The sequence below is a fragment of the Python bivittatus genome, unplaced genomic scaffold, assembly GCF_059951505.1.
Source record: "Python bivittatus isolate LINGU-HERP-01145 unplaced genomic scaffold, Pbiv_v1 ctg000700_np1212, whole genome shotgun sequence".
NCBI classification, from domain to species: domain Eukaryota; kingdom Metazoa; phylum Chordata; class Lepidosauria; order Squamata; family Pythonidae; genus Python; species Python bivittatus.
In genome coordinates this window covers 53677250-53703079 of record NW_028277098.1, presented here as the reverse complement: position 1 = coordinate 53703079, position 25830 = coordinate 53677250, and the positions used below count along the sequence as shown (strand labels likewise).

At 41.0% G+C, this 25830-nt stretch overlaps 2 protein-coding genes across 3 annotated transcripts in view; one reads left to right on the top strand and one right to left on the bottom strand.

The window, feature by feature from the left end:
- Positions 1-1697: 1697 nt before the first annotated feature.
- LOC103068242 (glutathione S-transferase Mu 1-like) lies at positions 1698-10992 on the top strand. The gene is made up of 8 exons (XM_007427527.4): positions 1698-1898; positions 3663-3738; positions 8280-8344; positions 8545-8626; positions 8719-8819; positions 9608-9703; positions 9784-9894; positions 10741-10992. Exons 1-8 carry the CDS (start codon positions 1869-1871, stop codon positions 10834-10836), a joined length of 657 nt encoding a protein of 218 aa, XP_007427589.1. The 5' UTR covers positions 1698-1868; the 3' UTR covers positions 10837-10992.
- EPS8L3 (EPS8 signaling adaptor L3) overlaps positions 9806-25830 on the bottom strand; it is a 28149-nt gene continuing 12124 nt past the window's right edge. For both annotated transcript variants that reach the window (XM_025166242.2, XM_015887949.3), the window contains exons 12-20: positions 23346-23420; positions 21861-22009; positions 21398-21500; positions 20636-20667; positions 18730-18823; positions 17367-17489; positions 16497-16582; positions 15723-15855; positions 9806-14062 (exon numbers count right to left, since the gene is read on the bottom strand). In XM_025166242.2, the coding sequence (XP_025022010.2) occupies positions 14060-14062; positions 15723-15855; positions 16497-16582; positions 17367-17489; positions 18730-18823; positions 20636-20667; positions 21398-21500; positions 21861-22009; positions 23346-23420 (798 nt within the window). In that variant the 3' untranslated portion in view covers positions 9806-14059. The remainder of the gene's footprint in view (positions 14063-15722; positions 15856-16496; positions 16583-17366; positions 17490-18729; positions 18824-20635; positions 20668-21397; positions 21501-21860; positions 22010-23345; positions 23421-25830) is intronic.

The window sequence follows — 25830 nt, the reverse complement described above, 5'->3', positions numbered from 1 at the left end:
TGGGGGCTTCTCCTTGCTGGTTGTTGACCTGCAGAAGTGTGACGATAGCCAAGCCAGAGGAGAAAGCTACAGAACAGCTACAGAACAGCTGCAAACATTGGAAAATCAGGATTTACAATGAGATGGCTAATTTCACAGCAGCGATGGGTGGATAGCCCTTGGATTCCATAGTGGGAAAATTGAGAAGGCAACATACAATTTTCCGCAGGAATTGAGAAATCTGAAATCCCTTCCCAAGACTATGAACTGCATCCCCCTCTTTTTTGGGGTGTGTGTGTCTGCATATTATAAAGCTGTTTTGGATAGAGCATCTACTTCTGATGCTGGGACATAACTATCATGGTCAATTAGATACATTCTTGAATATGATTTATAGAGTTTACCAGCCAATTAAGATTTAATACAGCAGAAAGTAACTTCCCCCCTTCCCAACCCCAAACAATTATTTCTTCCAACTGAACAGGAAACATTTTCCATAATGAATTCTAGAATTGCCACATACACAGCTTAAGTAATTATTTTGTTCTTTTGCATTTTACTTGTTCTGTTCAGTCTGTGTCATAACTTTTGCCCTTTGCCAAAACATGTTGAAAGAATGAACCTCACTGTAATAATGTGCAACACTGTATCAAGGGGTGAAAGGCATTTCATCACGGCATACAAACTGTGCCAATGAACCTGGGGAAAGTCAATACAGAAGAATTGAACCAGCTCAATGAATTTGTGCTGTCTAGGGCTCTGCACACATTTGGATGAAAAACAAAAAAGTAGAACAAGGGATCAATGATTCCATTCCAGCAAGTAGAATCATGTAGAATCATGTGGATGAGGAAAAAATGGGATCCTGTAAAAAGTATTTTGAAAATATCCCTAATTTAAAGTGTCACATTAGGGCAGCACCTAGCAACTCTGACTGATTTGGAAAATGCTAAACAGTCAAACCTGGTTAGTACATGGGCAGGCGATCAGGGGCATCTGCAGGGTATGGTCAAAAAAGTCAAGATGATCACTGCAATGGTGCAACTGAAATTCTGCTTTTTTCTTTTTTTAATGTGCACTGCAAATGCGCATAAGCATGGTTCTGATTACACCATCATGGCCACCATCTTGGCTTTTTTGACCACACCCTGCAGAAAATCCAAGGAGATCTCAGAAAAAGACTTTGGCAAACCACCTCAAACCGTGTTGCCGAAAGAATTTCAAACCCTGTGGTTCAGTCCCGCTTCAGACCACGTTTTTCTGCTTTCAGCTAATGCCACAGCCTTTGCCATTTTCAGCCAGAAATCACGATTAGAAAAACACAAGACAAAACTGTTAGGGAAGGAGGGCACAGAAGATTGGAATGCCATTTCTGCGGGTCCTGGTCTCCCCCTTGGCTCTGTAAAGGCCGCACCAATCACTTGCCATGGATTTCGTACCTAACTGACTCCGCTCAAAGTCCTTTTCGGTCCCTGAACTTGGACCTTTTACTAAACCATCTTTATCAGCTTCGGGAATTTTAGAAGCCGTTAGCAATATTTCTCATTCACCTTTACAACAAGATACGCAAAGAGTCGCTGCTGGCGCTGGATCAACCTCCGCAGCTCTAAGGGGACTCGAGGCGAGTTTCAGAAGGGCGGTTCAAATTCCACCGTCCCCCAGACTCAGCAAAAAAGGCTCTTTCACGCCGGCGGCGCAGGAAAAGGCAGTTTTAATTAACTGTTCTCGTATTGGCCTGACTCTCTCGACGATCAAGGCGGCACGTCAGCAGTTTGTTAAGCCCCGCCCAGGCGGTTTCTGCTGCTCAGGCTGCGGAGTTAAATTTCCCGCGAAGCAGAGGGTCAACACTGGTGGTAGTGGGAGACGCGAGGAGCTGCAGGGCCGTGACGATGATTCTGGGCTACTGGGATATCAGAGGGGTGAGTTTCTTGCCCAGAAAGCGGGGGATGGGCTTGCTTTCTCAGGTTGGAGCTCGTGCTGTGCAAGACTTCGGCTCCGCCGCCCCCTTCTCGTCGCTCCCACCAGTGGTGCCCGCGGGGCTCCCGGTTGGACCCGAGGCGTGCAGGAGCCTGGCCGCCTCTCCTGCGGGGGCTCGAGCCGACCGTTTGGAAAGGAGGGGAAGTGCCCCTCTGCGCCCCAACGGGTGCCTTCCTCTGCCTGTGGGGGAATGGAAGGAGAGGCGACGGCCTCTCGGGCCTCTCGTGGCCTTTCTCCGGTTCCCGGCGAGGCATTTGCCAGCCGGGCTGTTGCAGACCCAATGGGTTTCTCCTGCACGCGTGCGTTTGCTCCGGTGGCAGGTGCCTGCTTCGGTCTCCTGAGCCTGCGGGCCGAGTGAGCTCGCTACCTGAAAGGAGCTCGCTTCCTCCAGCTAAGTCTGCCCGGGCCTCTTCTTTGTCTTGAGAGAGGAGAGGGGTCTGCCGGCCTATTGAATAGAGTTGGGAGTCGGATCTAAATAAACGTTGCCGGGGTTGGGCTGCAGAGGGAAGATGTGCGTAAAAATGTCCACGTTAAAGCAGGTTAAGCTATAAAAGGTAGCTTTTCCCATTGGTCCTCTGCCACTTTTTTCTCACAGTGATATCAGGTGGTCTTTCTTGGAAGAATCTCTCTTCCAAGGCATAGGTCAGTCTTCTTTTTCCTGACCCATAGATAAGGGTAGAGAACATAAATTCACTAAGTAAATTCAATACACAAATAAACAACAAACTTCCAGGCTGTATACTACCTCCTACCTTTCAAGATCCCAGTTTAAAGTCAGTAGGAAATCCTTTTCTTTGTTGCTTTTTCACAAAACAAAACCACCACCCAAGAAGGATATTTAGTGTGTGGCTCCTGGCCCAGAGAAGTTGCCTGCCTTGTCTATGTGTGAATACATGGAATTTGAAAAATGGTAACTACTATGTGTTTAAAGTGTGTATGTGAAACAGAAATCTCACTTTTTTGTACTGATGAGTTTGGGGAATATGTAGGCCATCTGTGAACCATTCCTCTCCTTGATTTCCCTATTATATTAATAAAGGAAAATAAGTTTTGTTAGAAGCATTGGAAAGGATTGAAGGAGCTCAAAGTGATATGGAAGAATGATTAACAGGATTTTAGTAGCAGTGTTTCCTGCTGAAGGGGTTCTAGTTCATCCAGCCTAAATGAAGATCCTCCAAATATGTTGGACTACAGTTTCTGTCACTCTGCATGACTCTGCTGAGTAAGGATAATAGAAATTGTTTTAATGCAATGTAACTGGGGAGCACCTGGTTGGGGAACACCGAACATATGTTTTTCCTCTACCAATTAGTGTAATAGTTTTGAACCCCTTCTTTCTGGATCCCCATGGGGATCTTTTGCTAGTTACCAAGCATGACATAATATAGATCTGGTCTTGGCAATGAGGAAGGAATGTGCAAATCATTGAGGGAGGAGCTCAGTGTTGAGGAAGATTGAAAAGAAACTCAAAATAACCCTGCCTTGATTTTGCTTGGTATGAGATGGAGTAGTGAGAAACTCCAACAGGCTTTCAAGTGTCTGGCATTCTACCTTGTAAAAATAAAGAACATTCCTGGAAATTGTTGAGTTGACCTTGTCTACTTCAAAGGGCTGACATCAGATTTCTTCCCATCTTGTGAAAAGTATATGAGAATGCTAGCTCTTCCCCACCCATCACACAGCATTTTTGCTTGTTTTCTTTACAGCTTGCCCATAGCATTCGACTGCTGCTTGAATACACAGGAACACCTTATGAAGATAAGTTATACAGCTGTGGAGAAGGTATGTGTGCCTTGCTGAGTTTGGTTTGTAATGAAGTCCTCTCCTCCCCTTTATTTCCTTCTGTGAATATAAATTGCTGTTGAATGTAAATATCAGATCAGCCTTTCATTCAAAAGAAATTGTATTAGCTTCTAGCTATCATTTTGAGTATTCCGAAGACAGTATGTGTGTTCTTATTCTATACAAAAGTATAAAAGTATATAAAAGTATAAAACTTTGCTATAACCAAGAAAAGCAGAATAAATTACTCCAGCGTTCCTTGAGTTACCCTAAGGTAGGGTGGAACACACAATAATTAGATGGAGCTGCATATTGAAAGCTGGGTTGTTACAGAACAGTTGCACTGAGCCTTTCCAGATAATATCTCTAGTGCAATATTATGGACCTCTTTCCAATGCCATTAACATAGAGAATTTTCCTTTGCATAACAACTGGCTCCTTGTGTCCATTCACCATCTCATGCAGTTCTCATGCTTTGGAATATGCTGCCCTTAGAACTAGGTTCATCCTGACTGTCATCTCATTAGGGAGGCCCTTTGGATTGTTTTATATCAAGGAGCCTCTGGACCATATGTTTTGGGTCCCTATCAGTTAGTTATTCCAATGTATCTATCCATTGCTATGTGCTGTCCAAACTGTGTAACTGGAGCAGTATGCAGACATTGTTAAGTGAAATAATAATTTTGTTCACTGTTGTGCACATTTCAGTGCTCTTGAGTTGGCCTCAGGATGGTCCTGTGGTATATAATAGTGTTCTCCTAATGAAAGTCAAAGCAGGGGATGTTGCCTAATCTTTGTCACCATAATTGCAGCTTTCTAGTCCAGCAGAATGTCTCCATTTATCTCTGCTGATTTTTGGTCTATCTACCTGAATACCAAGGCACTTGAGGGCCTTACCAGGACCCATTCCTTCCCTCTCTAACAGGGAGCTGCTCTTTTGCGCTTATGCCCATGAAGTGCTGTGTAAGATTTCTTAGTTTTATTTGCAGTTACTTTCTAGGACAGATCTGTCTAGAATTTAATGCTTTTACTGTCCTAAGAATAAGGACAAGCAGCTTCGCTCCATGATGTAGTTATAGAGACCATGTCTGACCGTCCTCCAACTGTTTTCTCTTATTCTGACTAGCCACAATTCTCCAGGAGTCTTCAAGGGAATTCTCTATAGTGAGAGTTTCAATGGACTTCAAACAACCTGTGATAATTCAAAAATTATTATTCAGTAGCAGGTCCATTTTTTTACATTTGAGTGGAGTTTCTGCATCAGGCAGTTGCATGTTCACATAGTTGCATGAAGGCCAAGGCAGAGCTGCTGCTGATTGCTGAGCGAACCCTGCAATGAGAGTCTGCATGCTTTGAGGCACTGACCTTGTTTCTAAATGCCTGTATGTGTGTTCTAAATGAAAGTGTGCAATCCAGGGTCATTCCAAGGTATACTGGGTTTTCATTGTTATTCAACCATGTCCTATTCCAGTTAATGTTCAATTTCTGACTTGTGTCTTCATTGCACAAATGGAACATCTTGTCTCCAACCTCCACCTTTTAGGGAAGGTTGTTGAGAAGCTGGCTGTCTTGCAGCTTCAGAGGCCCCTGGATGAAACAGATTACCTGGTTCCTTTCCAGTCAGGTTTCAGGCTGGGGTATGGGACTGCAATGGTGTTGGTCACACTTATGGATGACCTCTGGAGGGAGTGGGATTGGGGTAGGCATCCATCCTTGCTCCCCTTGATCTCCCTGCAGCTTTCAATACCATCCACCATGGTATCCTTCTGGACTGGCTCCAGGAGGAGCACAGTGTTATTCTGGTTTTCTTCCTTCCAGTTGGTGTTGATGGGGGGAGATGTCTGTCCAATGGCCCTTCATATATGGGGTGCCTCAGGGCTTGACTCTTTCCCCATTTCTGTTTAATATTGACATGAAGGTACTGGGTGAGGTCATTCAATGACATGGGATGAGGTATCATCAATATGCTGATGATACAGTATTCAGCTGTATATCTCTGCCCCTGGCTGGCCAAGTGATACTGTGGAGGTTGTCTCAGAAGGGAGCTGTGTGGGTCTGGATGGGGATGAATGGGCTTCAGCTCAACCCTAGCAAAACAGAGTGGCTTTGGGTGTTCCTTCCAGGTGGAATACAGATACACCTGTACATAAAGCCCTACATGGCATGGGACCAGGATATTTACTCCCATTGTGTCTACCCATCCCACAGGGTCAGGTTGGGCTCAGGGTCCCGTCTCCTAGGGATTGTTATCTAGCAGGACCCAGGAAGTGTGACTTTTCCATAGCTGTGTCTGCTCTCTGAAACGCCATACTAGCTCAGATTTGGCCGGTCCTGACTCTGCTCACCTTTCAGAAAACCTTGAAGACATGGCTGTTTTCACAGGCAGGGGGCCAGGAGAGTAATCAAGCCTACACTAGTGGTGAATGGTGTGTTTGGGAGCCACTTTGTGTTAGTCAGTTTTTTAAATATACATTGTATTTATATTGTATTTCAATTTTTGCTAGCTGTCCAGAGTTGTATTGGTGAGATTGGCAGACATATAAATATATATAAAGAAATACAAATGAATGAATGAATGAATCAATCAATCAATCCTACAATGGTTAACAGCACTGTATGCTACCAAGAGGTCAATGAACACTATAATTATGGACTGGTGTTTTAAAACCATTTCTAGTATGTTGGGTGAAGTTCAATGTTTGACTTGTACTTGACCTGGTTACAATCCAGATTGCTCTCATATGAGTCATTCATTTACAAGAGCAAAAGTCAGTTCAGAATTACATGGTCATGCAGCTTGTATGCATGACAGAAGAGAGGGATTAGCTGAGAGGTTTTTGGATTTGAAAGATGTTTGCTCAGGTTTAGCAGTGATACAACAAATATTGGTCTCAATTTATTAGGTATTTTGTCAGTTAAAAGGTCTTTAAAATACTCGTTGGTTTGATATTCCTATCACTGTTTTTCTTTTTCTATGATTGGATTGGAGTTTTCTCATGTTGCTGACTCAGCAAAATCAAAGGTTGTATTTAGTGATTTGTAAAGTGAGGTGAGTGAGATCCCCCATTTTTATAACTGAAGGCCTCAAGGGGGTTGCAGACAGGACTCATTCCTCTTATAATATTTAGCCATCTTTTGTCTTTCAATGAGCTTCATGAAATGGTATTATCAGGATAAGTTCTCAGTATCCAGAGAAACTCCTAACTCCCAGGATGACATGAATGTTCCTGCTCATAGTAATGAATCCATACTCAACTGTTGGGTTTTGATTTATCTGGACATCATCATAACTATATCTGTATAGGTATGAATAAAGAATAGTAGCCAGAACTCTACTAAGGGTGTGTGAGAGATTTTGGTGTTACAGGAAATATGGGAATAGTTTGAGGTGCTCCCCCCTTTTTTGTATATGACTGTTGTGCCACTTACTCATCAGAGAAGGGTAAGTTTCTCATTTATAGAAAAATAATACAAAGGACTCACACTTGGAGTTAGCTTATAGCTTTGGGGTTCTCCACTTTGGTGCCAGCTAAGGTAGGATAAGAGTGCATCCACAGTATTGAATTTCATAGCTGTCTGACAAATGAGACCAAGGATCTGACACTCTATTCATATTTTTACTGGGAAAAAATGTCTGAGATTGACACTGCTGTTATTTAACACCATAAACTTACACTGATTATTGTCAGCCCCACCAAGTAGACCAGACCAGGAATCAATTCCACAGAAAGGCTAAAACTACTTTTATTGAGATTGGCTATAATAACAGAATTTTGCAAGTCTGATTACACTGAATCTCTTCCCCCTTCTTATACTCTTGTGAATTAGGGAGTTTAAGCATCGTCCACCTATTTTCTGTTTGTTGTGAACTTAAGATATGTTTTTCCCCTTGTTGCTTTGGTAATGGAGGTTGTATATCTCCATCAAGGTCATCTTCCTTACCCTCTACAATGATTAAAAACAGATTTCATTGCTGATCCTATATTGTGTTTTGGTTTATCTCATAATGTGGCTTGACCTTGCCAAATTGTTTTCTTGAAACAAAGTGTAACATGATGTTCTGGGGAGTATTTTTCCCGTGAAACCAACTAAGATGACCCATAAAATTCACAGAGTATATTTAGCTATCTCAGCTGAAGGCTTAATGCCTGTATTTGTACAACATGCTAAGCTTGGATAGCTTACCCTTGGTTAATTCTGTTTTGTTTTGTGGCTTGATGTGTTATATAAACCTAGCCCATTTGGTTACTTTATGGTTCAGTGCAATGTGCAAACCCAGAAAATTGGATTAATACAGTAACCAAGCTATGCTTGTCATGCCCACCCAGTCATCAAGTGGTAGTGGTAATGGAGGAGGGGAGATTCAACAGGCTTGCCTGAACTTGTCAACACTTTGAGTGGTAGTTGCTATAAATGGGTCAGGAGAAGCATACCCTTTCTGGCATTGCCTAAAATTGATTGCCTTGTCTAGTGAAAGGTAAGCAGTTTGTATCTATTCAAATATTCTGGCTCTGAATTTTCTATCTCCCATTTCCCTCCAGCTCCTGATTATGATAAAAGTCAATGGATCAGTGAAAAGGAAAAATTGGGGCTGGACTTCCCTAATGTAAGTAACTATATGTATAATGGATGGGAATAATATCTTATAGATATTTGGTGGAGAAGGATGCTGTTCTCTGGGGTATTCATATGTGAGGACTTGGGTAAAGAAGAATAGCTGAAAGACAATTAGGTGTGGAACAATCATGGGAAAGCCTAGTATGGCAAAAGTTTGTTCTTAAGCAAGTCACTCTATTTACTTTCCAGCTTCCATACCTAATTGATGGCAAGACCAAATTGACACAGAGTAATGCTATCCTCAGGTACATCGCACGCAAGCATAATCTGTGTGAGTATACCAGAGTTCTTCTGGGGCCTGAACTGGCACTCAAGACCTGTTTCTGCTGCCCAACATTTCTCATCTCTATGTACTATCTCCAGGTGGAGAAACTGAGGAAGAGCTTATCAGAATGGACATGCTGGAGAATCAGGTGATGGATTTCCGCATGGGCCTTGTGATGATTTGCTACAATCCTGACTTTGTGAGTTGAGTTGCCTTCATTTCCATTTTCTAGTGAAGTGGGATAAAGGAGTGATGCCATACAATGCTGTACAAACAAGAGTGGGTCCAAATGCAGCATAGTAATACTTACTGCCCGTGTATGCCAAGGTTTCTTGTGACAAATATATAAAAATGGATGATGTGCAAGCATCTGCCAATATCTGTGTCATTTTTCTGGGAACCACAGTGGAGAGGTTTCTTGGAGGACCATAGTCTGCATTCAGGCATTAACAAATTTGGAATATTCTACATGTGAATGCTCCAGATATAAGCCTCCCAACTCATGATGTTGGTCTTTGCAGACACTTGCATGTTAAGCTTAGATGTCTGCTGATATTTGAAATCAGTATGTGAATATCTGCATAGGGGGATTATATCGTGCTTGCATAATGCTCCAGATAATGAACATCTGAACAGTTTAAATTCAAATGTTGCCTTCACTTTTTTGGGGTAGAATTGCTGTATAGATATGAATTATGTTTGCTGTTCATGGGCCAATTTCTTTTGATAATTCCTGCTCACATTGCACATATTGCTGCAATGGTTGGATTGGAAGGAATGCATTTTATGTGATTAAAAAGTAAGCTATTTGACAGTACTGTCGTAATACTATCGGTGCTGTTGCAATACTGGAGGTATTGTGTAACTTTGACTTACTCTGATGGCTCTGGGTAGAGCATGCCAAATTCCATAACTGTTGAGTAGAGAAAAGTTGTTGAATTTTGGCTATGATTTTGGTTCAATTTTTTCCACTTGCATGTTTTGTAGGAGAAACTCAAGCCTGGATATTTGGAGCAATTACCGGGGAAACTGAAACTCTTCTCCCAGTTTTTGGGGGATAGAAAGTGGTTTGCTGGGGATAAGGTACATGCATGGCAACACCTGGGCATCCTTGGGCAGGTCTGATCTTTTTGGTGTCTCACTGTTGAATTTTTTTTTTCTAGATCACATTTGTTGACTTCCTCATGTATGATGTACTTGATCAAAACCGCATGTTTGAACCCAAGTGCCTTGATCAGTTCAAGAATCTTCAAGATTTTCTGATTCGTTTTGAGGTTAGCTTTGCTTGCATGAGATGTGCTGGCTTGTGGATCTTGTGACTTAGTTCATTAGGTTTTGGCAAGAAGTGACAGATTAACCCACAACATTTGTTGGCTAGAGTGGATGCCCAAATTGGCATAGGCAGGAATATGTGAAAAATACTGTCCTTATGGTATGGGCTACTGTCCCTTTAGTATATGAATTCAGAGAGGACTCCAAAATGAGCACTTGAAGGACTGGTGATAGATTCTCTTCCATGCATTTATTTAATGTATATTTTCCTATGATGAACTGGTTGTTAACAATGCAAGGATTTTAAAGTTCTACTCCCAAGTGATCAACTCTGATATTTGTATATACATGTATGGTAAGTAAAACAGAGCTCCATACGTGAATGACCTCTTCAGAAAGTATGGGTGGAAAGCCTACTGACCACCTGTAGACATGCAGATCTTCTTTTAGTTGCCCCTGAGTCCCTCCCCAAAGACTATGGATTTAAAATAATGGATAACTGTAAAAAATGATAGCAAGATTTTCCCGCCAATTTTGGGTGGGAAGCAAAATACAATTGGTACTAAATCTAGCAGTCATTCCCTAACGGGTGGTTTCAGATGTTTTTGGACTTTATCCCCATCATTCTTTCCTACTAGGCATACCAGCAGAGGCTGATGGGAAAAGGAATGTGGAGGATACTCCATTAATGTGGTCTCACCTAGAATTTGTTTTTAGTATAGAAGAAACGAGTATGCTTGTCCTGATGGTGGGTTCATTGGGTTGTTGGTGGGGTATGCTTCCTTGAGCTTTTGGCCTACTAACAGCTTCTCTCAATCTCCTAATATTTTTTTTGTCTGCATCCTCAGGCCCTGGAGAAGATTGCCGCTTACATGAGTTCCAGCCGCTTTATGAAAACTCCAATTAATAATAAGATGGCCAAATGGTGTAACAAGAAAGCATAAAGAAAAAAAAATATCCTTGTTGCTGGATATTTCCCCTTTTTCTCCCTTCTTCACTTGGGTGGAGTTGATAAAAGAATGTGGTCTTTCTGTAGAATTGTGATTGAATCATTTAGGTATTTGAAAGGCAGTAGTGGCCAATAAAGTATCTTGGAATTACTTGGTAATGTTGTCATGCTCAGTATACTATCACATTCTTTTGGCTTGTAGTCTCATACCTCCTGTTTTTCACCTCTGTGTTATCGTGTATTCACATGAATATGTCTTTATCTGTGAAAAACTACTTTCATGTGTGCTCAAAGCTGATTGGCTGTTGCCCTTTTGTAAGATGAGAACATCACAGAAGAAACATAAAAGGCTACTATTTTTATTTTCCATTGCATATGAGAAATATTTAAATAAACAACTTGTTTAAGCAAAATAACAATAAATTAGATTAGGATTAGCAGTATCAGAAAACTATGCATTCTGATTTGCTTAAAGCATGTTCCTGAAAATTGAATCATGGGTCAACTGTCCAATATTTTTGCAAACCCAAAATTGACAAGCTATAACATGAGTTAAATGCCAGCTATCAGATCCTGGGAGTAATCTCACATGAATGCATGTGCACAATCTGGAATTAATTGAAAACACAGCTATTTCCATAGAAGGGAGGTTCATTGATTCTTTTTAAAACAATAACCTCATTTTTCTGTCCAACTTCTCCCCATTGTGTTCTTTCCCTAGCAAGAATCAGTGAAAATATTTCTAAACTGACAAATTACAAAGTGCACCTAAAATGGTGTATCGGAACCCTAATATATACAGTAAATACATAGAATCCTTTTCTTCCTTTCTAATCCAGAAGTGTGAAAAAGTATCACAAGGAATGAGGAATCCATGCATGTATAAGAACTGCAGCACACTGACAGTCTTCTATTTCCAAGCAACCTAACTTTCTTGTCCTAATAAACTATGTGTGGAAATAAATAGTGAAAGTTGGAAATTAGGGGAATATGCTATGATTATCAGCTCTTACATGGTTGGGGTGAGGTTGAAAATAATGTCCTGGCTCGTTGGAGCCTTTTCATTAAATGGATAATCTGCCAATCCTCGGGAAAAGACCAATTCACGTATTGTTTTCTGAATCTATTAATGTGTGCCTTAAATACAAATTGATATATATTTCAAATTTGTCACCACCCATCTCACTGTGGAGTGGCTCTGAGCAGTTTACAGTAAAAATAGAATAAACATTAAAATAGATAAAAATTAATTAAAATATGCTAAAAAACTTCCTTTATACTTCCAAGAGGCTGATGTTAATTAGGTGTTAATAAACTCAGGGAGCATCATCAAGGCGCCAGCCATTCCCAGGGTCGATTGTATCTTTCCTCACCCCATGCAAGTTGGCAAAGCCAAGTCTTCAATTCCCTCTGAAAAATTGGGAGGGTAGGGGCCTGCCTTACCTCTGGGGGGAGACTATTCCATAGAGCGGGGGCAACGGCAGAGAAGGCTTTCCTGGGACCTGCCACTCAACATTCTTTCACTGATGGGATCCGCAACATGCCTTCTCTGCCAGACCAGGTGGAATGGGTTGATGTAATGGGGATGAGATGGCCCCTTAGGTAACCTGGACCCATGCCATGTAGGGCTTTAAAGGTGATAACCAACACCTTGAATTGGACCCAGAAATAAACTGGAACCCAATGCAGCTCCTGCAGCAAAGATGTTACATGCGCCATCCTTGGGCACCCAAGATTGCCCACACAGCCACATTTTGAACCAGCTGTAGCTTCTGGATACTCAAGGGTAGCCCCATGCAGAGTGCATTGCAGTAGTATAAATGAGAGAGGACCAGGATGTGAATGACAGACTGGAGGGAGTCTTGATCCAGGAAGGGGCGTAACTGGTGCACAGTGTGAAGTTGTGCAAAGGCCCTCCTGGCCATGACTGCCACCTGCTTCTTGAGCAGGAGTCGTGAGTCCAGGAGGATCCCCAGATCACACACTGGTTCTGTCTAGGGCAGTGCAATCCCATCAAGAACCAAAGATGGTAAACCCCCAGATACAGAGGAGCCTCCAATCCACAGCCACTCCATCTTACCAGGGTTCAGCTGAAGCCTGTTGTTCCCCATCCAGACCCCTACAGCCTCCAGGCACTGTGAAAGGGTGGTCACAGCATCACTCAAATCACCTGGGATGGAGATGGGTATCATCTGTGTATTGATGATACTTCATCCCATGGTGGTGGAATCTCACCCAGTGGTTTCATGTAGATGTTAAAAAGGAGTGGTGAGAGTACTGAACCCTGCAGTACGCAACAACAGAGGGGTCGTGGGCCGGACCTCTTGCTCCCAAGCAACACCGACTGGTACTGACCTTGGAGGAAGGAAGTGAACTAGCACAAAACTGCCGCCCACTCCCAACTCCCTAAGTGGGCCCAAAAGTATACCATGGTTGATGGTATCAAAAGCTACTAAGAGGTCAAGAAGAGTGAGGATGGATGTACTACCCCCATCCCACTCCCACCAGAGATCATCATGAGTGTGACCAATGCTGTTTTCGTCCCATATCTGGGCCTATAGTTTTTTTATATACTCTCAATCTTCTTTTCCCCATCCCCCAATCATCCTCAATTGGAGAAGGTACATTTAGAGCATTTCTAAATTAGGCTCATTACTCAGAACGTCTTGGCTTCCCCAAAACTATCCTTTTAAAGTTCTAAGATCTGAAGGATCAGTTTGAGTTTCTGTCCTTCATAGCTATCTTGATATAGTCCAGAGTTGAAGTCCACATGTCTTAAAGTTGCTAAGGTTGAGAAACACTGATATAGTCTGTTTCCCTACTAAAAAATTAGAGAGGTGGTCTGTGGTAAGGCCAGGCTGCAAGAATCTATGATCCCTGCAAATTTTGTCCCCATCCTGAAAACTATAGCCCAGTGATTGAACAGGGTATCTCCGCTGTGACTGTAGCCCTTCACAAATGTTCCTGAGATCATTCAAAAATGGTAAGCATGTTACCACTTGGTTACAGAATTTACCGAAGCATTCTAAAGCCCCCTTAAAGGCTAATCTTAACAAACACAGCAATTACAAATGAATTGGAAAATAGATTGAAGATTACCATCTAATAATATTTTCATCAAAACCAATGAAGAGAAGAGTTGTCGATGCAGTGATCATCTCTCAGAAGTAAATGATGGAATGGGTTGGGAGATCTACAAAAGCTAATGCTGAGGACCATTACTGTGGAAGGAAGCACAGAGATAAAAGCGTAACTTAGATAAACTAGCCATTTTTAAAAATTAATACCAGCTTCATAGTAAACTACGATGGGATGTAATTAGTTTTGTTTTAGTATTATATAAATTTAGCCATTCTGCAATCCATGGTTTATAGCTTAGCACAATGTCTGAATCCAGTCATATCCCTTGAAGAGCTCAGGACTGTATGGAGTTAAATATACTTTTGTCCTCACAGCAATGTTGTAGTGGGTGTGCTTAACAATAGAGACCCATTTAAGGCCACCCAGTAAGTTTCATACAGAAGAGAGGACCCTGAATTCAGATATAGTTGGTGTTTTGTTGCTGTGCTCATGAAAGAGCTTTATCAGTATTCCAAAAAATACTATATTGTAAAAGTATCACTTTTTCTCCAAAGACATGGATTTCAGCTGGAAGAATATGTGCTTCTTCACCAGAACAATGAAAGTGCTACCTCTGAAGAAACATATTAACATTTTAGTGCACATTTTTGTGCTACAATTATTTAGATAGAAGTTGATCCTTGACAGGAAGTACAATAACACCCTCCATTGCAAAATGTCTAGGGTTGGATTCAGGCTGCCTCACTTCTCCCTGTTTAACAGTCTTTCTCTCCCAACAGTCTACTTACAAAACATTGCAAGCAGAATATTGCTTTCTGCTCCCACGTGCTTATTGTGCAGATTTCCTTCAACTATCAGATGAGTTTGTGATGTTAGAAGTATGATGTCAGGAAATTAATGGTAAGATAAGGTTTCCTTATAGAAATCATAGATGAAGTAAACTTATCTGCTAGTTTATCATAGCTTCCTGAGTTACTAATCCTGACATTGATAGCTAAATATCAAGTAACAAGGAGTAACCTATAGGTGTAGAATCCCCAGGCTACATGTGCCGATACCTCTGCATTTTGTGGTCTGAGGGCATCTGTGGATGGTTAGGCCAACCTTCTTTACCCTGTTTCTGTTTTTGAGGTTTTAAGCAAAAAATCCATTAAAAACCTACCAACTTCCTGCAACGTCATTCCTCTGGAGATTAGATTGGCCCTGGCTCTGCCGGCCTTTTACAAGGTCCTGAAGATGTGCTTGTGATCCTGGGATGGGTGCTGGATTGTCAGAGCCTTTGAGATGGTTATTTTAATCGCTGTTTGATTAGTTTTTAACCTTAGCTGCTGGTTATGTATTTTATTTTTTTGTTATTTTTTTTTAAACTGCTGTTAGCTACCCAGAATAACTATGGTGAGATGGGTGGCTATATAAATAAATAAACCAACCCTCTCTGTTCTGTGGAGGAGGTGGAGACCATTAAGGCACATCTCTTTTCCCTTTAATTTTTCCCACCAAAATGCTCCCCAAAAGAGCCCCACACCCCTTCACCACACCTCATCTGCCAAATCCCTGGTGGGCCTCAGAGGCCAATTCCTTTTTCAAAGGGCAGCCCCTGCCTGCAATATCCACCTGATATAAGTCCAGAGTAGTCCCAGTGACAGGGTTTTAGTTATTCCTACATTCAGTGGAATAATTGAAAAAGAGAGGAAGACTGAATAGTTATCCAAGGCTGCATTGATAATATGGTAGCATATCTTTCAGCAGTTTTCAGGTCATGAGATCAATTTGATGGTCAAAATTTAGACATTATCTTACCTGCAGTGGGGATTTGACTCCTGCAAGCATTGAAAATACTTTTCTTCCCTCCTCCGGGCAGACCATTTTCAGTTCTTCTTGGCTCATTGATAGTAGTTGTCTTCCATTTAAGATGCCAAGGGATCTAACTGTGCTGTTGAAATAACCCAGAAAAAGTTAAATGTACATACATAGTCAAGCTAGTCAATCTTGAGGCATCCTGAAGAGGAAGGCAGGGTTGGACCTGATTCTATATGCATGTGTTTATTACGCTGCAACTTTTTTTTTTTTTTTGGGCTGAAGTTAGAGAATCAGGGATTCTCATTCAGTATTTACAAACATCCTGTGTAGATAGTGTTGAAAGTTGCTTCATGACCGAGGACTGGAACATGGCTCTCTTGCTTCTAGATTTGACACTTGATCTGTGTGCTTGATATGCATGACTGTAAATGTGGAATCTGGTATTTCCTGCATAAGTTAGCATTATCATTCTCACCTTGCTCTTTCTTTGCTTAAAAGCAAGTTTACATCTATAGTTTTGGTAAACTCTCAGCACCTAGAATTATATCCCCAACTTGACAACTTTGGTCATAGTGGTAGTGTGATTGCTGGGCGTTGTAGCTGCAATGCATCTGGAGGAAAGCTAAGCAGCAAGGGACCGAACAGAGTTGAAAGTGAAGAAGGAGTTTGCTACTCTGCACAACTCTTCCTGTCATGGACATCAAGCATGAGAACAACCAAACCAGCCATGATCAGAATAAGATTTATTGGACTGGTTATTAAAGCGACACCTACATCTTGGAAAAACCTTTTGTCCTGAGCCAAACTGTGACTTCTGCTGGTGAGGAACCTGGATGGAGATCAGTGAAACTTGTTGAAACCTGAATGCAGAGACAACAGGAAAAATATGATTCATAGGAAAAGAGGATATTAATTGCTCAAACTTCTAAAAGCCTGCCTGCTTAGAAATAAGTATAATTTTAAAAAATAAGTCTCAACAACTGGGCTTGATTTCAAACTTACTTTCTGAATAAATGGCCGCAAATTTGGGGATCTGAGATTGTCCTTCTAGTTCTCAGTGGATGTGTAGGTGAAAGTATAATCAATACAAACTTACAGTAATCTCAAATACCTAACTGCTGCTGCTTCTAGATGCTTCAGATGTGTTGCCTATGCTTAGCACAATTAGTCAGTCAGTTCCATTGTTATGCATCAACACAGCAGATTGAGAGTCTTTGCTTTCACTAAATTACCAATCTAGTTTCTCAGCTTTAATTCTGTGATGCCTCCCAAAAACCTAAACAGTTGGGATGAGACTTCTTGCTATTCCCCCTCCATGAACCTGCAAATAACTTTTTATGACACAATACAGAACTCAAGATTGTTCATAATCTGGATGTCAATAAGGATTCAGTGTATGGGTCTCCAATGAGACATAGCCAATGAGAGCAATTCTGTCTGAAGAAAACTGTGCACAACTGGTTCCAACAAACTTTTTTCCCAGAGAACACACACTTTTTCTGGTTCTGTATCACATTGCCAGTAGAGAGCTGTTGTCTAGATATGCTTCAATTTTGTACAGAAGAGGAGGGGTTTCTTATTAACTCCTAACATCATGTATCTGTCTCTGCAATGCCACATGGCACAATAGAAAATTGTACTCACTTGCTCAGCATTATTTTCTTTAGATGTTTTCTGATCCTTAGGTTCCACAATATTATTAGGAATATAGCCTTTCTCCTGCATGGCATTTCTGGCAAGCCACCATCTTTTTCTTCTGTCTAAAACCTAATCAAAGGGAGAGTTCATTATATGAGGGGGAGATGGGCAGAGATAAATCTAATAAATAAGTAAGTAAGTAAAAGATAACTTTTGATAGTCTAAAGAATCCAGTACTGAATCCTGTTAAAAAGGAAAGTGATCAGTGTTCAAGGTCTAGCCTAGGTGGAATGTAGTTGCAAGAAAAATTGAGTCCAGTGATTGTTATCGTTGCTCCTGTGGAGTGTTGTTTAAGGATGCCAGGCCCTAAAATCTTTTTTTGGATTTAAAAAAAAATACATTTTTTTATTTTTGTTGCTGTGGACAGCCTAGATGGGCGGACATATATGTTTTCTAAAAAAATACCATCTGGGTGACTTTGGGCCAGTCACTCCCTCTCAGCCCAACTCACCTCACAGGGTTGTTGTTGTAGGGAAAATAGGAGGAAGGAGTATTGAGTATCTTTGCCGCCTTGAGTTATTTATAAAAAAAATAAAGGCAGGATAAAAAAAATCTAAAAAATAAATACATAAATAAAGATGATACCTGTGCCATTAGTACAAGTTCAGACTGACCAGTGTGACTGTCAAGTCTCATGATACATGGCAGTAAAAATTAAGAAAAGGCTGTTTATAGGAAATGTTTGGCAAAGCCACATGCTGTTGGGAAGAGGTTATGAACAACACTTTGGAGTTTGGGGAAAAGGCATCCTAGGGTCTGCACCAGTCCATACATCTTAAAGTTGCCAAGTCTGAAAAACACTGGTCTACACTGTTCCTTCCAGGTCCCAGCTCAAGAGCCTATGATAATCATTTGCAGTATTGATGACAACTAGACACAAATTACTATTCCACAGTCTTCAGTTCTGATTTTGTTTGATTATGTGAAGTAGCTACAAGCCACTATTTTCTAGCAAGAATTATTATTAGAACTTTCTTCTCCTTTTGGTATTTACTTACTTACTTACTTACTTACTTATTTATTTATTTATTTATTTATTTATTTATTTATATTTCAAATGTTTCACCGCCCATCTCACTGTGAGGTGACTCTTTTTGGACCTTCTATACCTCTTAGAGCAAAATACTTTGGCATCATTTGCTCTCCTTACTAGTCATGATTGGGCTGCAATTGCTTTGGCTGTGTTTATGTAAAGAAACAAGACATCTGTTGACCCCATGCAGGAAGACGAGGAAGGCAACTTTGTTAGTGAAGAGTACTGTACTTGCCAGGAGATCTCTCTACCAAAGGGACAGAGTTTCAGTCTTACCTCTAGTAGGTCTCCTTTCCTTACAGTGAGCTCTTGGGGGTTCCGGGCATGGAAATCATACATGGCTTGCATGAGTTGGGGAGGACCGGAGGCTCTGAAAAGGAGATGAAACCGCTTTTGAGAACAAAAGAATGGGAGATGAGCGGCCTGTTATTCCTTCTTTATCTGAAAGACTCCCTTGAAAAGAGTTTGCCTCCTTGTCCCTACATGGCCACATCACTTATGATGGAACATCTAACAGATCCTGCAAATGTGGGCCAGGCACCCCAGCTTGAGGAGTGGGGGAAGCATGACAAAGAGACACAGAGTAATTTCACCTTAATGACCAAAGGTATAAGTTGAGCTAGAGAATTGTTTTGACAGGCTTTCAGGATTTTGTTATAATCTCCTACTATTGTTTTTACAAGTAGTTTGCCTTTAGTGACTTCCTTGTTTAGCGATCATTCACAATTAGGATGGTGATAAAAAAGTAACTTTACAACCATTCCTTGCATTTACGACCTTTGTGGGTCTGTAAAGCAAAGGAAAGCTGAAGTAAGATCACAAGCACAGTTGTGGTTTCACTTAGCGACTGCTTTGCTTAACGACTGAGCTGTCGGTCCCAATTGTGGTCACTAAACAAGGACTACCTGTACAGTGATTGTTGTTTTTTGCATGTGCCACCCTTGCAGGGTTTGACATCCATGTAGCTTTCTTTTGAACAAAACAGGAGTGTTTGGGTATTTTGCTTTTTTTTTAAACTTACCAGACTAGCGTACAGCCCTGGGATTTCCTGGTACTCTACCATCCAGATATTAACTAGGTTCAACCATGTTTAACTCTTTCAAGTTAATCCAAAATGTAGTTAGATAGTGTCACCTAGTTGGCTCTCCTTTCTTAGATTCTATCAAATTAAATCTAGCACAAGGGCAGGATTCTATGGTCTTCCAGATAAACAGTAGATCCCAGTATTCTTCCCACTGATCATGCTGGCTAGGACTTTGGAAGTCATATTTCAGTGACATCTGGAGGGACATAGGGTTTCCACTTCTACTTTGGAGGATCTGAGTAACGTGACTCCCACTTCCAAACGGTACCACACATCTGCAACTGGGAATATTATGAAGCTCTTGTGCACAAAAACAGCTCTAGCAATAGGATTCTGATGCACAGAATACTATTTCTTCCTTTAGTTCTCATTTATGCCAGTTTCAGAGAGGTAATCATGTTAATTTGTTTCAGTAAAAGCCACAACATGGCACATTAAAAATGAACATACTGATAAACATGTTGAGGACCACAATCATTTCAATATACATGTGTTGTATCTTGTGCTGTTTTTGTGTTTTTTGTATTGATTTTTGTCCTTAAATGTTTTTAACAATTTTATTTATTTATTTATCACTCATATTTATATAGCCACCCATCTCACACAATGTGACACAAACAATTGTAAACCACCCAGAGTCACTGGGAGCTGGGTGGCATATACATTTAAATTATTATTATTATTATTATTATTATTATTATTATTATTATTTCTGAAAAGTGGATGTAGCCTATGAAAGCTGTGACCAGAATATATTTGTCAAAGTCTTGATCATATTTATCGCAGTATAACTTGAGGGTCTCCATGGAATGCAATTTCTGGAGCAGTGTTTCTCAACCTTGGCAATTTTAAGATGTGTGGACTTCAACTCCCAGAACTCCCCAGCCAGCTGGCTGGGGAGTTCTGGGAGTTGAAGTCCACACATCTTAAAGTTGCCAAGGTTGAGAAACATTGCTCTAAAGTGAATCTGATGCAAGGAAATTCTATCCATCTGCCATTTTCTATTAGAATCAAAATAATTTGTATGTGGTCACATAAATTTCATTCCCCAGGAATATTTCCTGTATATCCACTAAAAAGTCTGGTAGAAGGACATACCCATCTGAGGAATGATTCTGAGTTCCATTTGCCTACGAGAAAACAATACAGCTTATTTAAGTGAAAATAGTCATTAGTACGCATTAAATAATGTTTTAATAAGCTAATGGTTCCAAACTTACGCAAAGGCAATAGTCATGATATTTGCTTACATATCTAATCTACGTAGGAATCTGCTTTATTGGTAGTAGCAATAAAATTTTATCTGCTGGAGAATTGCATGGTTAGTAATGGATGAATGCATTTGTCTGTGATAGCAAGATGCATTTTGACGGTATAGTAAGTTTCTTCTTTGCAATTGCTAACTGACATGCTGATTTACAAATTGTGGCAGCCTGGTTCTCTCCAAATGTGTTGGACTTCAGCTCCCATAACCCTAGACAGCAATAGTCATGCTACATCCATGAATATCCATCCCAAGATACTGATACTGGGAGTTGTGGTTTTCCTTATCTAAAGAAAGGCACCAGGTACACAACAGCTGAACTGTAAAGTAATCTAGCTGGACGGAAATATAATGACTCTTCACTAAATGAATATTGCCATGAGAATTAACAGTGCCCTTGAACAATGTATGAGATCGTAAACAATCAGGCTATTTGAGAAGACTTTGTGCTTTCCTTTTATAGAGCAGGCAAGATTTTGCTTTTGCTTCAGAAGCTCAAAGCCAGGCACCTGCTGTCTGTAACATGGCTCTCTATGAGAGACATTGAGTTTAATTCTGCTCTGCCTGTGGTGGCCTGCCATTCAGGAGTGACTCACCTTAGCCATATCATTGGATCTCCAAGTGGATCTGGGAGGTTCCCATCCATCTGAAAATGTGGGTATATAGGGAGGGAAGGATTGTTCCTTTGGAAATTCTTCTCTGTGAGGAAGAAGAGAACTTTTTGGGTAATGAAAATGTGGATCAAACTACAATAAGTCCAGATCATCAAGGTGTTTCCTTCAGAATTTCCATTACAAATCCAGTTAAATGATAGGGTTACTAAAAATTATACAGTGAACAAAATGCAGGATAAAAAGGGTAATTTCAATGAATAAGAATCCCGCTAGGTTTGACCAAAAGTCCATACTGCTATCTGAGGCAGTGGCTTTGCATGATGCTAATGGGAGGGCTCTGGCCACAGCATGGTATGCAATGGTTGATACGCTAGTTTAACTCAGTTTCTTAACATTAAAGAAGCAAGCCAATTGCACAAGCCTTGTTAACAGGTGACATTCTTACCTAGTTAGAATCCAAGCAGTTCCCAGATTCTTCCAAATAATCTGCTCATCATAATTCAAGAAGTGCCTGAGCAAGTTAATAGCTGCAGGTGTCAGCAAAGGTGAGGCTACTGTAGAGGCCAGGTTCGTCCAGGGGCATCTGGACAACATCTGAGGAATGAGAGTACACATGATTCGGGGAACCCAACGTCATCATGTGGTCAAGCTTTTTGGGGGGCGGGCTTGCAAGTGGAAGTCACAGATTTATCTGTGCTTTTAACAGTTTTGATACATTGAATGCTTCCAAATAGAGAAAAGCTCTTATTGCTTTAGAAGGCACAGTATAGCTATTCTTTTTTCTCCATAATAGAATTGTGTTTTGGAAGGAAAAAGATAAAACAAATGGTAAAGAAATGCAGTACAGTTAGAAATAGAGCATGAAGTTATCTGGGGAACTGCCTACTCTACACCCTCCGTGGAAGCATCTACAGAGATGGCTAAAGAGATCTCCACTCATGTCTTTTTTTTGCCTTTTCCAAAGAGATCTCAAACTTGTTAGGAAAACTTCTTCACAATTGGCCTTTGACAACTGTCGTCTTCCATTTCTCACATGCAGAAAATGAGGTAAAAACAATGCTGGGAAGCATTCAGGTCGCTTGCAGTTCGGTCCTGAATATTAGGAAACGGGATTGCTAGAGCAAGGAAAACACTTATCAGAATTCTGGGGTGCCTAACTGATTTAGAAAAAAAATACTCTCTATGGTAACTGCAGCCAGGTGATTATATGCACAAAGATGGAAAAACACAGAAGTGGAGTCCTTGGGGTTCTCTGAGTTTGGTAGTTTTCAGTGCGAGTGAGTAGCACTGAAGATGTTACCTAGTCAGGTAACGAAGCATCTGCAATCAAACAACCAAGGTCAGGGAACCCCAAGGACTCCACAGTTCAACCCTGAGCTACACATATTCTCTTCTTTTGGAAAGGCAGAAGTACCCACAATGGAGGAGTGGACTGCGAAGATAGCAGAACTTGAAGAAATGGCAAAATTGACTGGTTTGATTAGGGACAAAACAATAACGACTTTTATAAAAGATTGAAAACCTTTTATGGACTTTTTGCTGAAAATGGACAAAAATGAACTGGAAATGATCTCTGGATTTGCTGATTAAAAAGGATTGAATATGGGAAGAAGGGAACTATCTAATGTAATTCTAAAGGGGGAGAAATGATAAAAGTTTGTTTGCAATTGCTGTAAAGAAGATTGGAAGCTGGTTTTTTAACTTTATTTTTTCTTCCTTCTTGTCTTTATCTGTACTGTTTCTAGCGCTTCTTATTTTATCTTTTTCTACTTTCCTTTTATATATTTTTTCTTCTTTATCTTTTAATGGTGTAAAACTTCCAATGAAAATAATATAAGAAAAAAATGCTCTCTATTAACAAATGGATCTTTTTAAAAAAACGACAATCCTCAGAAGCCTCTAGAATTTCTTGCCTGACTACCGTACTCACAGTTGTTAGAGTGGAGAAGATGAGTTTGATCAATTCAGGAACACTTGGCTGTTGTATGATTTGTTCAAGCTTCCCCTGCAAAAGTGAACACAGCTCCACAATTGTTATTTCTGCAATTTTGAAAAACTAATTCACAGACTGAAGAAGGAGGGGAGTAAACCATTGACAAGTCCACATTAGGGGTTGGGGGGGGGGTTGGTGCCTTTGAATCAGTGTTGTTTCTGATGACAACCTGGACTAATTCCTGCAGTTTTCTTGGCAATGTTTTGGAAGTGGTTTGTCATCACCTCCTTCCTAGGGCTGAGAGAGAGTGATTTGGTCCAAGGCCACTCACCCAGCTGGCTTTGTGCCTAAGGTGGGACTAGAACTCATGGTCTCTCGGGTTCTAGCCTGGTGCCTTAACCACTACACCAAACTCCTCATAGTCATATTGCTTAAATGTAAAGAAAGGGTGGCCCCAAGTCCACTTTCCCAAACTTGATGTCTTCCAAGTGGCTATATAGGCTGGGAATTCTGGGAACGTTGGTCCCAGCCATTAGGAGAGTGCAAGAATGGAGAAGGAGGGTGTGCTAGCTTTGATTAGAATCCAGGCAAGAAACATACAGTGCTCTGCCCCTGTGTTGGCAAAGAGCTTGACCTGCCAATAACTGTATTGAGCTTGCTTATTGAGCTAATGTTTAGTTCCCTTCTCAAAGAAAAATATGCAGGATGGACTAAGAATTAGACTGGACCTGTGAAGCTTGCTCTGGATTGATGCTTTGTCCTGGCCAGGATTCTGATTCTTCCAGAAGGGAAACAGAAGCAGGCCTTGCCCTGACCCTTGGCTGGAGAGTGACCCAGCCACAGCATAGATTGGTTTCACCCAGTGTTTCTCGACCTTTTTTCACCTGTGGCCCCTTCCAACCTAGTTTCCTCCTGTGGCCCCTCGGTCCAGGTCCCATTACTGGATACAGACATGGGACAGTAGCTGGTGCCTTTTCTGGCATCAAGAAGACATTATTTGCAGAATAACACACCTCGCTATCTGTGGCCCCCTCAGCAGGTGCCATGGCTTCCCATTATATGTTTTTTACCGGTGGCCTCCTTAAAATATCCTAGGGTGCCTAGGGAGCCACCCCATCCCAGTTGAGAATTGCTGGTTTAACACACTGTATGAACATAGTTCATAAATCAGGGTCTGTTGTGTAATTGTTGTGTAAACACAGCCAGTTGTCATATATTTAACAAACCATCATTAAGCAAAAAACTGGGTTAGTATGATGTGCTAGTGAGTAACTACTGGGAACTTGGTCTCCTGTCCCCATCCACCAGTTTTAATGACTGGGGTTGCAGCATCTTGGGAAGGGGATGCCGGATGCTGCTGGGGCCCAGGGAACCCAGAGTCACCGGGGATTGCATCTTTCCTCCTCCTAGCAAGGCCACCCGCAAAGAAAAATGAACTTCCCCTTCACTAGAAGAAAATGCTGGTTTTCAAGTTCTGTTCATCTTGGTGTCTATTCTTCAGCCCTTTTCCTCCACTCCTCTTTCTTTTTGGGAACTGTTTAGGAGGCTCAGGTAACATAGAGGTTGGGCTTACACAACATACTAACCCATGATTAAATGAACAATGGTTGTCAGATTAACTTTATATGTTAATCCAATGCACTGAGCCATTAATAAACCTCATCAGCTAGATTTGCACAACACACTACAGTAAGCCAATCTCATTTTAATCTAGTGTATGACACAGATCTAGCTATGGCATTTGCTACCAGTAATGTCTTTTCTCCTTCCATTTTTTTTTTAAGCAGTAGAAACATAATACTGTACAAATGAACAAACAAAGGGAGAATCTTAACCCTCTCCCTTCTGTTCATTTCTGGACACCAGATTCCTGCATCCACCCACCTTAGCTGTCTATAAGAAAAAAGAAACAGGTCGAATGGGGTAATTCTGATGTGAACCATCAAGACAGTAAAGAACTTTGGTGCTGCAATAGTGCCTTGTGGATGAATGCAACAGAGGTAGTTATGAAAGAAAGGAATTGGAGGAAATGACAGGAGATAAAGTTCAGATCACATTTAGGGTCTTAGGATCAAACTAAACAAGGTAACAATTCATTAGAAAATTAATTTAGTGAGTGGCTTTTTACAGTAGATACCAGGCAGAGGGATTGATCTGTTTCTGGATCATAGGGAAAGGTAAAGATGATGTTTAGGATCCTTTACTCTTCCCCAAGGTGGTCCTAATGCAGATTATTCCAGCTGTTTCCACTGGGGAATAATTCTAGTGATGCACATTGGGAGGTGGGGAGAGGTTCTGTTCCAAATTACACAGAGTAGCAGTCTGGATTACTTTCCCCATCCTGTCTATCATGTCTATTCAAGTATTCAAACATTGCACTTTATTTGGCCTTCTGATAAAGTAAGATCTGTACCATTTGTGGACCATGCTTGTAAACATAAATGTGCATAGAATTTTAACTGCTGAGAGTTTCTTGGGGAAA